This window comes from Tamandua tetradactyla, chromosome X (genome assembly GCF_023851605.1).
Source record: "Tamandua tetradactyla isolate mTamTet1 chromosome X, mTamTet1.pri, whole genome shotgun sequence".
Classification (NCBI taxonomy): Eukaryota; Metazoa; Chordata; class Mammalia; order Pilosa; family Myrmecophagidae; genus Tamandua; species Tamandua tetradactyla.
Window position 1 is genome coordinate 152,872,709 of NC_135353.1, and position 16,279 is coordinate 152,888,987.

Here is a 16,279-nt window from a genome sequence, read left to right on the forward strand (position 1 = left end):
GGCCTGGAACCATCCCAGGCTGAATACTCAACCATTTTTGACCTACCAAAAAGGGCACTTGTCTTCCAATTCAACGTAATCCTATAATCACCATCATTTGGTGGCCATTTCCTGAATGCTGATTATTAATTTTCATTGATAGTGACATTAGCCAAATTTGCACCCTCCAGATAGAATAACTGTGACCTTGAACTTGAACAGCTATTAAGTGACCAAGCGAGGATACATACACTGTCCGATGCCAATATCCCTGCTAATTGAACCCTGTGCACGCCGCCTCCTCCCAGTTTTATTGGATACTCCCCACCTTCCGGCCTCCAGGTAATAAATCTAAAGATAGAAATTTTTCATACTCACCAAACTTCCCCATGCCCCCTCAGAGTATGTGGTCAAAAGCAGCCAGCATCTTCTGGAAGATGAGCAGGGCAGTAAGATACTCTAGCCACCTCCCGGCTGACATCTGAGCCCTGCTTTCAGCGCGGTCAAGCCTTTCGGAGGCAGCCAGTGTATGGCTTGTATCAAACTCTATATTTAGGAAGAACAACTGTGAGCTATGACAGGAATTCTCTTTAACACTTAGCCTTAAACCGAGTTCCCCTCCAGCCCCGAGCTGGGAGCAGCTCTCACTACCCGGCGGGGTACAGAGCACTCAGGCTATTCCAGCCACATGCAAAGCATCGGAACTGAGATCGCAGCTCAGAGGACACCGGGCAGCCCTTCCACCCTCCAAGAAGCCTTGCATTTTTGCACTTGGCTGCTTGGGACTTTCCTTAGACAGTAAACAAATAAATAAAGCAGGTAAGCCAAAGGGCCCAGCTCTGGCAACTGGGCTTGCTAAAGGAAATTTCCTTGATAGCTAACTTGGAGTGGCTACTTCTAACTTCGTAGGCTTGTAAGCTGTAGGTGTAGCTTCCTCGTAAAAGTACTGTTTGTTGGTGTTGCTGCTTCAGTTTTATAAATTGTGGGGGTGGTGGGGATGGGGTGGCTGAAAATTGAAATATTTATCTAAATGTACTCTTCGGTGATAGTGACATTAACATAATTTCCACCCTCCAGATAGGATAAATGTGACCCTGAAACTTTGCTGGCTGGGGTTAGAGTTGGTCAGCTGCAGACTGATTTGGGCTTTAATCCTACAAATAATCAGGACAGTTTGGGGCAGAGAAAAGCTATAATGCTAGTTCTTTGCTGTATATAAATACAAACTATTGCCAGAGTTGTTACATGGTACAAGTTTAGAATGCTTTTCTCCTTGCCCAAGCACCAGGATTAGTCTCGATGACAGAGCCCTATTAATGTTTTGTGAATATATGTGTGTGTGTGTGTGTGTGTGTATATATATATATGTTCCAGAACCATCTTTTCGAATGCCCAGTTTTGCTCACAGTTTTCCCTGTATCCTGCAGGGTAGAGGGCAGTACTCGCTGTGGCTTTCTATGTGGGCTCTGAGTTATGAAGCATGGAAACGCTAAGTGTACCTTTTCCCTTCCTTATTTAAGGAAGAGTGAATAAGGAGTTAGTTCAGATAGCTGAACATCCTTCTACACTCTTCTTAGGAACTAATTTTAGCTGCAGGACAGAAGATAATTCCCCTGGAGATTTAGCTGCACCCCTTTACTTGACCTTAAAAAAAAAAACAAAGCATTTTTCCAAACATTGATTTCTGAATCCCTTCTTATTAAATTAGTGACATTAATGTTAACAAATGTTTAGTAAGTGAAAGAGTTTGATTTAGAAGTACGATATTAGGTGCTGCCCCATCAAAAAAAATTGTGCACAACTCAGCACATAGACCTTTAAAGGTCCCTATTGCCTTGCAGAACTGCCCGGGTAACTCAGCTGTGCTGCACTGCCAAGCATTTCCACGACAATATAGGTTTTGTACAGCTCAATATATGCCTTGTCAAACTTTCTGTGTTTCCAAATTTTAGCAATAATCTAAAAGAGACAGAGTAATAGAGTGCTTTAAGAGTACCTCTTTGGATGAAAAGCATTAGCTGTGGTATGAGTGAAGCTGTGTATCTGAGGCGTAGCTTTCTTTTTTTGGTCCCGGGATGAAGCAGGCGGATGAGGAAGGAAGGTGCCTGTTACACGCCACAGCCCTAACACAGGTGAACGAAGGGCCAGGAAACAGCTAGAAACGCTGTCTATTTTTATTCATCAGTGCGCTTTGCCCTAATTTCTCTGCGAATAATGAGGACAGCAGAAACTGCTGCTGAACTGATTGGCACAAACGTTCTCTTGATCGTTTGTGAGGAATGAGAGTTGGATCTGGCTAATCTTCTATAAATGTCACTATCACAGATTAACATGTATGCTAAGGAATTTGCATGCAAATGAGAATACACCCAAACTATATGGGAGAAATTGCCCATGGTATAACCCATCTGTTAGGTTTATAGGTACACAAAAAACAAAGCAATGCAGCAGCTAGTGCAATCAGATGAGTGAGAAAACAAAATCAGCCTAATTCTATTTCATCAGCACAGTGTAAATAGCATGAACATTCATAGCCTGATTTTTTTGAACATTTCAGCTTGCTACTGTAATAACATAAAGAAAGTTCCATGTTTCAAATCTATTTTTAACTTTATTTTATTTATTTTAGTTAAACTTTAGTTGCACATACACAGAATACTGTATGCTTATATTTAAAATCCTGTGAGAATTATTGCTTTGTTTGACTTTTAATAGCATTTGAGGAAGAGAAACATTAAAAATTAAACCACCACGCTTTTCCTTTTGGGATTGAGCTCTGTCCTGGATCTCCAAATTGAAAACCTTCATGGACTCTTTGACACTATTTGAAAAGTAGAGCAAGATGCATCCCTGGTTGTTCAATTTGTCGTTGCATTTTATGCATGTAGGCTATATCTAATATTACCAGAACATTTGGGTGGAAATGTTTTAAAATCCCACCATTTTCATGTATGTGGTTCAAAACAAGTATATATTCAGATGTTAACAGATATTATAGAGTTTTTTTTTAATAATGTAATGATTTAACTTCATATAACCAAACCCAAGACTTTGAAGAGCTCAAAAGACTCAAGCTTATCACAAGAATTCTTCTCCGCTCTTTTATCTCTGCAAGCATTGCTGAACATCACTATTTATATCAATTGGTAGTCTGTCCTTCAAGCTGCAGAGACTGAAAAGTATTGTGTGTTGCTATGGGCAACGGCAAAGAAACAATAAATATTTGCATCATGCTTTATAGGTTCACTAGGCATTTTCTGGAACATTATGTCATTTTGATTCTTACCACAACCTGTGAGGCAGGTCAACTTTAAGGGAAAGGAAATGGGCCTGGAAATTGCCAACTTATGCGGGACTTGTGGCAAATGCCAACGCTGCTCTCTTCAACTCTGCCACTGTGCCTGGCGTCAGGAAAGTGTGAGATGCAGTTTAGAGATGTCCCTGCTACAGAATGCCTCATTCATTTAGTCACCACTTAACACCAATCAACAGAGAACTTAGTCACCTGTTTTGTAGTTTGAGTTTAAAAAGCAGTTGAATTTTCAACTTTTTTTTTCAACAGTGGTCCTGCTGACATTGACTAGGGCACGCTGTAATAACACGAACACATGGGGCAAGAGGCCAAGGTCAGGTTGATCCCTGCTACGGTACCCCCAGTAAACAGCCTGTGCCTCCAAATGCGTGCTCCCCGCTCTAATTCAGGTCTCACGTACTGAAAGAAAGGGAAAGTCCTTTGGGAAGGAAGCACTTCTAGACCCGGAAGTCCCATTTGTCCTCAGACACTGTTTTGTTCCAAGGAAAGAGGACCAGTGACTCTAGCTATCTGCCTGCGGTAACTGAGCCTGGGTGCTGTGAGGGTCTCTGCTGAGGGCTGCAGAGAAGGGACACGTGGCCCGGGTCCTCAAAGTGTCGCTGAGGGTCACTGGGTCTAACAGACCCGTGCCTGTCAAGAAGAGAGCACAACAGGAGAAAGAAGGTGGTGCAGGACACTTCTCCTTAGGCATCCCCAGAAGAGGAGGTGCTCCCACTGGACTGCCTAGCAGCCCTGGCAATAACCAACTCAGATCAAAAGTGCAGTTTCAGGCCCCGAACAAAGGTGTTTTATTCCCCACAGCGTCTCTGCTTTGCAGCTCTCGCCAGCGGGTCAGGAGGGCAGGGAAGGAGATGATAGCGCCTTTCAAGTTTCTGATTGCCTATCATTAACATCAGGGGCCAGGCATCTCAGCATTTCTCCTCCTGAATGATTTATCCAGGTGCTCTAGGGTTCCCTGTCCCAGAGGCATTAGCAAGGACAGGCTCTAAGTAACTTCGGAAACTGAGACGGAAAGAATATATGGCCAGCGAAAGAGGTGACTGCCCAGTTGAATCATGAATGAAATTCTAATTTATCAGGACCGAGACTCTGAATGCTGCCACCTCTAACAGCTTCTTACCTGCATTTTTAGGGATCCCACTGCCTGAATATGTCGAAACAGCCAGTTTCCAATGTCAGAGCCATCCAGGTAAGTAGGCATATTTGTGTTTTCGCATCAGCTCTGTGCTTACTCAGGTATATTTTGGGGGATTGTTTGCTCCTGACTGCTGATTAACTTCAAGAAGAAAGAAAAGTTCTTCTTTATAACACTCATAAGGTACAACTGAGAAAGGAGAAGCTATTTTTATTTAATTGTTCTGAATGGTAGGACATCCAAAGTTTATGAATGACAAATTGTCTCTTATGAAAATGCAGTGTGTATGTATTTTGATGTGTATGTTTTTTATCTGCTCCTTGATAGAGAAGAAAACAAGCCAATTTCCATTTTCACGTCCAGTTAAGTGTGATGACTCATCTGTTTAAAATACATCCTTCTCTAAGTAATATCCTTTTGTAGTCAGGTATTCTTCCCAAGGCTTGAGTATTTATCTTTTAAAGCCCCCTATGCTAGGATTTCTCTTCATGCTGCCCAGGAAACAAATTCTTTGGTTGTTTAAACTGACCGAAATGTCACCCACAAAAAGGGTGGGGGTGGGGGACAGAGCAGGCATTTCCAAACAAACAAAAATACAATTATGGAAATAACGTTCAATATGTGTTTTGACTCAGCTCATACTTAATTTGTTGTTTCTCTTAAGGGCTCCTGCTTACCTCTGAAATGGCTCCCACCTGGGTCTTTATGCAGACTGCTTTATTGTAAAGCTCCATCTTTCCTTTCCATCTGTGCTTTCTTCTAAAAGGAACTTTTCAACTTTGTCTCCCCCACCCCCCACCTCCCTGAACTCTTCTGAATACTCCAGGGCATGCGGCAGTCCCTGACTACTTAGCCTGCGACCCCACCCCATCGCAATGAGAACTCAGTGACTAGTGCAGGGCAGTGTTTGGAAGGGGCGGCCTGGTAGGAAGCACGTCACTGAGGGTTTTAGAACTCTAGCGTGCTCGGGTGCTGGGCTTGGGTGGAGGGACACCTCATTACCTGGCATGATTAAAATCCGTCCTGAAATTGATGGGATTTTAAGGGGCAAGATGCATAATAACCTCTGGGAACCTGTCGTTGAACAAGCTACCAAGGGAGGGCCGATGCATCTGCCCAGGATTCTGGTCTGCGTTGCCCGGCTCAGCCCTCCGGTGTCCCCCTAGGCAGTCTCGCCTCTCCCCACTCCTCCACCCCAACCCACCTTGTCCTGGTTGTGGGGTCGTGGGGAAATTACTTCGCCTCCTTGACCTCTCTCTGCCTCTGTTCTCATATCTGTAAAATGGGGGAGAATAATAGCACCCACCTCCTAGGGCCACATGTACCACATGCTTGCAATAGCACAGTAAGCATGCCCTGTCACCCGCTAGCATGATGATCGTTCAGGAGTGCTTTATGTTAAAGTTATGAGAAAGGATGCATTTAATCACTGCCTTTGACGCTCCTGACCTGCTAAACATCAAATTTCCTTTTTTTTTCGTTTTTTGCAGAACACAAAACAATAGTCTTCTCTCCAGCTGCCTTTGCTTTTCTTCCTAAGCTAAAAGTGCGTTGACTTTTCTTTCCTAGTGCTGCCTGGCCTACGCTGAAAATTCACCAGTATTTTATTTACTAATTTTGACCCTGATATATGTTTAGATGCGCCGTATTTAAAAAGCTGCTGTTGACTATTCTCAATAGCTGTTATTATACCGCATTAAAACGAAAAGCCATCCATTCCACCAACAAAGGCAATGCAATGGTTCCTTATGGATGTGGTATGGCCTTTTTTCAATATATCTTATGACACATAAAAAGTCTAATTTAATGTACCTCCAAATGAAATGTTTTTTATGGCTAAATAAGCTCTGCACTATCTGATATTTTCCTGTCATGTTTGCATTAGCCTAAAGTAGAGTACATTAAATAAAATATGAAAATGGTTATAGTATACAAATTGTTTATAGGAGAAATATCTAGGTTACAGTGTTGTCTAGAGCAAATAGAAATTTCGACTGATGAGGGAGCACCCCCATTGTGTAAATATCACTTAAAAGTCTTACATTTTCTACTCAACACACTTGAGTCACTTTTCTTTCCTATTGGGATCTCATCTCCAATCCAATGCAACTGACATTTCTTGGGTGCATAACATGTCAGCAGACACTGTGCTGGGTGCTGGGTGTTCAAAGAGGAACTGATCCCTTTTCCCTCTGTTCGAGGAGCTCATCTCTCCAGTATTTACTAGCAGTGTGATTTGGGGCAAGTTCTTTATTCTTTTAGTGCCTCAGTTTCCTCATCTGTCAAATGGGGATATAAAATAACAGCACCTATTTCATAGAGTTGCTGTGAGATTAAATACACTAATATATAGGTAAATGCTTAGGACAGTGCCTGGTACATTGTAATTTCTTAATAAATATTAGCTGTCCATCATCATCATTGCCATCATCTAGTTCAACAGTTCTCAAAGTGTATCCTTTGGAATACTAGCTATGGGATGCTAGATTAAGGGGTTCCATGATTAAGTTAAGCAAAGTTGAATAGGTTCTTGACTGCAGAATTTCTCAGTCTATAACTTGCTGATGACATTGTGAATTTCTAAGAGGGTGGTGATGTACGCAGTATTTTCTGAACGTATTGGACCTTTTCCATGAGTTTCTTGTAGGATAGTGTTTTTTGCAGTACAAATCTTCGAGAAACAAGACTTAGATGTTTTACTTAATATGGGTTGAGTGATCTTAAGACACTTTCAACCATACATTTAACAGTCGGGCATTTCCAGAGTTGAATTTCTGCATCTATGTGTGTCAGGCAACCTGGAGCCAAACGGTGACCTGTCTCTGCTCAGCCACTTACTCTCTCTGACCTTAGTTACCTGGGTTCTCACCCTTAGTTTACCCATATGTATGGGGACAAATATAGTACTTAATAGGGTTATTATAATGAATAAACAATATAATGTATAGAAGTGCTTGGTTAATAGCAGATAAATACCTGAAGAGATGGCTCTTTTAACTATCCAAGTAATGCATGGAATGGCCTTGCTTTCTCTTCAGCTGGTTCTATTTCCTCCATGGACCAGAATAAGAGGGAGGCCAGAACTAGACTTACCCTTAGAGAAGATGAACAGTTATCTTTCACATCAACTTTAAAGAACAGATGATCTTTGAATTATGAGGAGATTCTGAGTCTTGATTTCTTTCCAATTGTATTAGTCAAATCGCAGCCAGGTACATAAAAACATCCTGTAGGAATCAGTTGATTCTTCCATAGCCTGGAGAGGGCCTTTGTCTCCTAAGCATCTGATGAAGTTCTATACCAGAGGTTGGCATATTTCTTCTGTAAAGGACCACAGAGTAAACATTTTAGGCTTTGTGAATTGCTTGGTCTCTGTTTCATTTGCTCAGCTTTGCTATTATAACACAAAATCAGCCATCAACAATATGTGTATGAATGAATGTGGCTGTGTTCCAATAAAACTTTATTTAAAAAAATAGGTGGTGGGCTGGATTTGGCCCATGAAAGGTAACTTGCTGATCCCAGTACTATACTCTCCAGGCTGGTTGTTAAACACCACTGTTGATGGAAACGGAGTTGTAACCAAGCAAACATCAGCACACTAGGCATACTGAGTCTGATGCCTCCAGAATTTGACATGACAGGTGGTGGGAAAGTTAGAGCTGCCGGGACATCTAATCCCATCAGTGATCTGCTTGGCAACTCCCTCTAATGAGACCAAATGACACCAGCCACTGGCAGCAGCACCTGCTTGTCCTTCCCCTTCCTTCTGACCACGACCTTTGGAAACTACAACAGGCCTCCCCAGAGCCTCAGCCCCCCAGAGCCAGTCTTCCCTGGGTCATTGCTTGTCCTTTCTGTCCACAGTTGATCAAAGTAAGCTATCTATTATTTATCCTCTTCCATGAGATCTGAGGGCTTCAGTGTTGAACAGAAAAGACTCCTGTGCCCTAATCTTAGCTCTGCTATGAGACTTCTTGGCTCTAGTCCTTGTGATTTGCAAAGGAAGGGTGTTGAACTAAATGGTCTCTAAGCCTCCATCCAGCTTCCAATAGTCTATGAACTTCTTGAGAACACCTGCTAAGATGTATTATTAGAATGATAATAATAGTTACACAGTTTATTCAGGGTTTACTATGTGCTTGGCACCGAGCAATGGGATTTACATAGATTATAGTGGAAGGTTTGGACAAGTGAAACAGCTAACCCAGGGTGACACAGTTCGTAGGTAGGAGAATTGGGACCTGAACCCAGGTGTTCAGTCAAGCCTGTGTTCCAAGCCAGTCTACAATGCTGGCCAGTCTCATTACTTACCACCCCACCCTTGGCACAGAGCATAAGAGTGGAGGAATGGGTGTGGCCCATTGAAAGGGTAATCGCAAATACCAAGGCACAAAACTCATCTGTTGGATGTTAGATGAGGGCCAGTGATCATTTTATGGATGCTCAGTGCTTGCTGCTTCCCTTTTAAAGAATTCAACTAACATTCAGAAGCAATGTCAACATTTCAACGAAGAAGCTAATAGCCTACAATGATTAAATTTTAAACTATTTTAATGATGATAATAAAACAAAATAAATTTCTGTTCTACCTGTGTATTGGGTAGCAATGGAAAACTTCCCATTGTAAGAAACCACATACTCACTAATGGTGCAGTTTTAAAAAATAATTATTGAGGTGAAATTCATATAACATAAAATTCACCACTTTAAAGTGAACAAGGTAGTGGCATTTAGTACAATCACAGTGCTGTGCCATCACCCCCTCTATATAGTCCCAAGACATTTCCATCACCTGAGAATAAAATCCCAAACCTATTAACAGTCACTCCCCATTTCCCCTCTCTCCCAGCCCCTGGCAGCCACCAATCTGCTTTCTGTCTCTATGATTTACCTATTCTGGATATTTCACATGAATGGAATCATACAATATATCACCTTTTGTGCCTGGCTTCTTTCACTTTACATCGTGCTTTCAAGGTTGAACGGATGCCTTACTTTTTAGTGTTTTTCCCTCTCCACCCTTTATCATCACTCTTCCACCTTCTTTTTTCCAGGGCATAAATGCCCTGTGGAAGAAGAATGCAGCCTGATAAAGATATTTATAGACAGGTGTTATGGGCTCTAAGTCTTTCCTGACTAAGATTTCCGATTAAAAAAAGATTTCAGGTATATAATAACTCCTGGTACAAAGGAATGGACTATTGTGGCGTATGGTTGGTGAGTCAATCAAATACACTGATTAAATCTAAGAATCATAAAAATGATACATGTGATCTTTCAATTTTTTTAAATTTAAAACGTAAAAAATGAGCCTTCATTTGTCATAACCGATTTTTTTTTTTTTTTTTGCATGGGCAGGCACTGGGAATCAAACCCGGGTCTCCGGCATGGCAGGCGAGAACGCTGCCCGTTGAGCCACCATGGCCCACCCTGTCATTTGTTTTAATGTTCAGCTGAGGCCTTTTTCTTTCACCATGAATCTGCTGTTCCTTCTTACATAAACCACTATAGTACATTGTATATGATTTCCAATGCCGATTTCTTTGACGTGTAGCAAGATCTTCATTCCACTTGAAAAGAAATTGAGAGCAAAATCTTTCTTGGACAGGGAGTAAATTGCTCCCACTTGTTGTCTCATGCACACTGACTTTGATGCTGATATTTTGATATAGTCTTTCCAAAGCACTCAGTATTGTTTTCCCAGAAAAACTCTTTTTGCATCCATTAAGCAGTTGTTTATAGAATGTTTAATTAAATTTCATAATTACAAAAAAAAGTTCACCTAGCACAAACAGGTTTGGGAAGGAACACAACCATCTCTTAATAAGCATGGGGTTCCAGGAACCGGAACAGAATAAAACAGGCCTTCTAGGGAGTCACGGGCCAGCCTTGTGCATTCAGTGGGCTGGGGGACCATTAGTGGGCATCAGTTTCTTCACCTGTACTAGGATTTTATGAAAATAAGAATTACTGGCCTTGGACTGTCAGCCTTCAGTGAGGGAGATACTTTTGGGTGAGAGAGCTGTCTTAGGGCCCTGAAATTATATTTCAGGAGTGATGCTACTCCTGCTCTATGAGCCACTGCAGGACTGCATATTTATTGAAGTGCTCCAATGTGAAAGCTGAAATGAATTAAAAACATCCGAGTTCCACCACATACCTAGTTAACTAACCGGGTATGCAGTTTAACCTCTGATCCTCTGCCTCCTCACCTATAAAATGGGAATAATTATAACAGCCTCACCAATGTCGGCATGCTATCAAATGAAATAAAGGACGTGAAAGTATTTTGAAAACTGGAGCACCTCTTATTAATGGTTACAGATAATTACACTGTGACTAAAAACAAACAGAAAACAGAGAGAGAAGCTGCTGGTCGAGAACTCTCCTTTTTATATAGTTGGCCAGTAACTAAGCCGGCCATTTTCTCGTTTGTGTGCCATGCCGACTTTTGTGTGGCTTATTCTTTTAACTGGGGTGGATACGGTTCATCTCCTCCAGTCTGCAAATGCAGCTCTGATCGGACCTGAGCAAATTTGACTCTGAAATGGGTTCGATGGTACCTCCAGCTAATGGTCTCTGCTTCTCTGATCAGGGCTCCTTAGCTATGACACGAGGCTAACAGTCATGCTGGCTAAAAGATGTCTTTTTTTTTTTTTTTTTTGAGGCTGACATTTCACAAGCACTTCAGGGATATAACCTGCCCCCAACCAATTGTGCGTGTTATTTTAATAGCTGTACAGTACATTCTTGAAATCTGCTTTTCCCTGGGTGACAAGACTAAAAGTTGAGTCATTCAGGAAATTATCAAAGAGAACAAAAATTATTTAGAACAGGGAAAAAAAGAAAACCTTTGCAGTATGAGACATCATGGGTGAGGAACAGTGGCTGAGTGGGAGTAGGAAAGTTTTGTGCATTCTGAACCACTCCACATCTCACGAATCCCTCAAGACAATGTGTTTCTACATTCTAGTGATGTGTAATTTTATTTTCAAATACTTGGACTATGTTTTAGTTGGGAAATGTGTGTGTGTTTTATTTTAGACTAATATATCAGACAAGAATCTTATCTTCCTAATCACCTATTGAGAAAACACACCTCTTCCTGAAAGTCTTCTGGGAAGATGCTGTAAATCTCCAAGTATATCCTGCTACAATCAGAGAAGGACTAGGACTGTGAGAAGAGGAAGGAGCAGAAAGAAATACTGCAAAATGCAACCCTATAAAATTTCCTCTTCTGGTAGAATAGGAGAATGGCATGGGGGAGGCTATAGATTCTGGCAGTTGCTGCTGGGGACCTTTGAAAACTAAAGATAGAATCAGTGGGGGATCATTAGAAACAAATATGCAATGGGAGGAAACTCCAAAAGCCATAGCCCAGTTCAGAAAGCTCACAGTGGGTGTAGAACACGAGAGAGAGTGTGTGGGGACAAATGGGGAGAGGCAGATAAGAGAATAATGGCTATGGAAAGCCAAGTTGGATCAGAATTGTAAGTACTCACTGGCTGTCAGCTATCAAAATCCAATCCCCTGGGGAAAGAAGATGCCATTCCATTGTAAGCCACACAGGAGTGGCTGTGGAGCAAATATTGTTTCCAGAACTCTCTGGGCTCAAAGCCTGGAGTCCAGTGGGAGAACAATACAAATAATTAAGGAAGTAGTGGAATTAACTTACAGGGAATTCTACTTTTCTTCCCCTGGTGAGATCAAGTGTAGTATTAATTTCACATCAGATAGTCCTTCTATCAGGGAAATGTATTCTGTTCTGACAAAAATGATCTAGTAGATTTTTTCCATTCCCAACTGTGAGGATGTAACAAATTATCTATAGCTTTAGAAAGTGCTGCACCAGGTACATATTTAAAAATATCGAAATGAATAAACCTCAAGGAAGGAAATAAGGAATTGTGTTACAAAAAGAAGAATAATCTGCCTCCTTTGCATTTATACAGAATCTATGAAAGAGGAAAACCCAACTTTATATCAACTCCATATCATTGATGTTAGATGTTTCTGTGTTAGTTGACTCATTTGTAAAAAGTTAGCTCATTATTTCAAACCCATTCTGAGTAGCAAACACCACACCCAGTTTGCAGATGGAAAAATGAGTCGTTGAGAAGGTATTTTATTTGCATTCAAATATTGAGCAAATCAGTGAAAGAGACACAATTCTGTTGTCAATAGAATAAGAACAAAGAGCTATTGTCTACATATTTCTATCAAATTCATTATAAGGACTTTTTCTTATGGCTATAATTTAGTCTATAACTTGTTGCTCAAATATCACTGCCCTGCAATGGTATTAATGAAACCTCACTAATCATTATATTATTAGTGTAATACATGTCACAGTTTACAAAGCACTTCTCTTACACTCCCTTATTGGTATACACTAATGACTGAATACTCAACGTGTTACCAGGCTGTTTTGGTTCCTGTCAATATTTACTGTCTAAAAACCCATTAATGCTCCTTACTTTTTGAGTGATGCTTTAAAGAAGAAAAATGTCTCCATGCAAAAAGTCGGTGAGTTAATGGCTCATTTATTTTATTTTTTATTGTGAAAAATAACATATATACCAAAAAAGCAATAGATTTCAAAGCACACGACATTAATTAGTTAATGAACAGATTTCAGAGTTTCATATGGGTTACAGTTTGACAATTTCAGGTTTTTCCTTCTAGCTGCTCCAAGACAGTGGAGACTAAAACCAGTATCAATATAATGATTCACTAGTCATACTCATTTGTTAAATCCTATCTTCTTTATTATAACTCCACCTTATCCTTTGATCTTTCTCCCAATCTTTAAGAGTATATGGACTATGCCCATTCTAACTTTTTCATGTTGAAAAGGGCTGTTGATAATATGGGCTAGGGGGATGGGACTAGCTGATGTTCCCAAAAGGCTGGCCCCTCTGGGTTTCAGGACTTATCTGACCTAGGAACCCAGCTGGAGGTTGTAGGTTTCTGGAAAGTAACGGTAGTGCATGTAACCCTTGTAGACTCTCAGATGAAGCCCTAGGTGTTCTTTAGGGTTGGCAAGAATGATTTTGGTTGGGGGTTGGCAAGCCATGGTAAATAGCACTATCTAGCTAAAGCTTGCATAAGAGTAGCCTCCAGAATAGCCTCTATTGGAACGCTCTCAGTGATACCAATTCTTTTCCCGCTTTTGGTCAGGAAGGCATTGTCAATCCCACGGTGCCAGGGCCAGCCATATCCCTGAGAGTCATGTCCCATGTTGCCAGGGAGACTTTCCCCCCGGATTTCATGTCCCGCATAGTGGGGAGGGTAATGATTTCACTTGCAGAGTTGGGCTTAGAGAGAGAGGCCACACCTGAGTAACAAAAGAGTCCTCTGGAAGCAACTCTTAGGCATACCTATAGGTAGTCTAAGCTTCTCTGCTACATACATAAGCTTCCCAAGAGCAAGCCTCAAAATCAGGGGCTTGATCCATTAATTAGGGTGTCCCTAATGTTTGACACAGTATTAGGGGGTTTGAAGGCAGTTCTCAGAGAACAAGTCTGCAATTTAAGACTTTTTTTTAGAGAATCTTATAGCTGGTTGAGCTCATTTTGGACAAGTGAAAAGAGCTCTTTGGAGACTGGCTTGGTAAGAGTGAAAAGATCTTTCCCTAATGTCAGGCAGCTTTGATTTGGAATCCTGGCTTTCCCTTGCACTATTTGTGATGAATAATTACCCAACTTCTTTGAGCCTCAGTTCCTTCATGAGTAAAATGAAGATGATTATACTACCCTCAGAAGGGTAGTTGTGAGGGGGTTAGCCACTGTCCCACAGCATCATTGACAGGTTAATATGAAAGCTAGTCTCAGACCAAACTCAGCTACTGGTGGAAACATTTGTTAACCACGTTCCCTAGCAGGCAAGCAGAAGGCAGTAGGTACGGTCTGTTCTGTGAGCTTTGTGAAACCCCAGCTTTTGTCCTTGTAAGTGCTCCAATTGACCGCTACCTCACATAGAAGGTTCTTTTTTTTCTTTTTTTTTTAAGATTTAACAAATGAGTATGACTACTCAATCACTATATTTTTATTTCTTTTTAGTTTCCAGTAACTTGGAACAGCTAGAAGGAAAAACATGAAATTGTGTAGCTGTAACCTACACCAAACTTTTTATTTATTTATTTTTTAAAACATTTTTTATTAATTAAAAAATTTAACAAAACATTAAAATATCATTCCATTCTACATATACAATCAGTAATTCTTAATATCATCACATAGTTGCATATTCATCATTTCTTAGAACATTTGCATCGGTTTAGAAAAAGAAATAAAAAGACAACAGAAAAAGAAATAAAACAATAATAAAGAAAAAAAAAGATTATACATACCATACCCCTTATCCCTTGCTTTCATTTACCACTAGCATTTCAAGCTAAATTTATGTTAACATTTGTCCCCTCTATTATTTATTTTTATTCTATATGGTCTACTCTTCAGTTGATATAGTAGCTAAAAGGAGCATCAGACACAAGGTTTTCACAATCACAGAGTCTCATTGTGAAAGCTGTATCATTGTTCAATCATCATCAAGAAACATGGCTACTGGAACACAGCTCTACATTTTCAGGCAGTTCCCTCCAGCCTCTCCACTACATCTTGAACAACAAGGTGATATCTACTTAACGCGTAAGAATAACCTCCAGGACAACCTCTCGACTCTGTTTGGAATCTCTCAGCCATTGACACTTAGTCTCATTTCACTCTTCCCCCTTTGGTCGAGAAGGTTCTCTCAATCCCTTGATGTTAATTCTCAGCTCATTCTAGGGTTTTTCTCAGTCCCTTGATGCTGAGTCTCAGCTCATTCCAGGGTCTCTGTCCCATGTTGCCAGGAAGGTCCACACCCCTGGGAGTCATGTCCCACGCAGAGAGGGGGAGGGTGGTGAGACTGCTCGTCATGTTGGCTGGAGAGAGAGGCCACATCTGAGCAACAAAAGAGGCTCTCTTGGGGGTGACTCTTAGGCCTAAATTTTAAGTAGACTTGACCTATCTATCCTTTGTGGAGTTAAGTTTCATATGAACAAACCCCAAGACTGGGGGCTCAGCCTACAGCTTTGGTTGTCCACACTGCTTGTGAGAATATCAAGAATTCAACTTGGGGAAGTTGAATTTCTCCCCGCTCTCACCATTCCCCGAAGGGGGCTTGCAAATACTTTTCCACTCACTGATCAAATCACTCTGGGATTCATCGGGGCATCACTCTGGACAAACCAACAAAAACACAGAAGGTTCTTGAGAGGCAGGTGGGACGACAGGATTCTGTTACTCTTAGTCAGAGCAGTCAGCTGGAATGCCTCATTATCAGTGGCTGGAGACAGGATCATTTAGGGATCAAACCTTGAGTGTTTCCCCTGAAAGTTCAACTTATGGACCCCAGATTCTTATACTCTGCTCAGCAGGGTGGGAATTGTCTCAAAAATATTTTAACCAATCTACATAGCTTAATCTCATCAGTAAATAAGCATTTCTAATGCTCATTATGTTCTTTCTCCTATTTTTAACATTTCCTCAACTATCAAAGCCTCACATGTTGGTGGAGATGTGCATAACAAACACTTGGAGTAGTGATCTTGGGAATATGGTCTTGGTGATTTTTTTTTGCATGGGCAGGCACCCGAAATTGAACCTGGGTCTCTGGCATGGCAGCTGAGAACTCTGCCACTGAGCCACCATCGCACCGCCCAGGTCTTGGTGGTATTTTACCACCTGACCACCCTAGAAGGATGAACTTTCAATTAGAGTGCCTGAGTTCCCTGGAGTTGAAGTTTAACAACAACCTTCGTTTACAGATGCTAAAGTAGTTTCAAGTACATTATAGGCATCTTAACA

At 41.1% G+C, this 16,279-nt stretch overlaps 1 protein-coding gene across 1 annotated transcript in view; it reads left to right on the forward strand.

The window, feature by feature from the left end:
• Window positions 1-563: 563 nt before the first annotated feature.
• Window positions 564-16,279, forward strand: part of SMPX (small muscle protein X-linked) — a 56,748-nt gene continuing 41,032 nt past the window's right edge. The window contains exons 1-2 of the mRNA XM_077144832.1: window positions 564-798; window positions 4,425-4,481. Coding sequence (XP_077000947.1) covers window positions 4,443-4,481 — 39 coding nt within the window. The 5' untranslated portion in view covers window positions 564-798; window positions 4,425-4,442. The remainder of the gene's footprint in view (window positions 799-4,424; window positions 4,482-16,279) is intronic.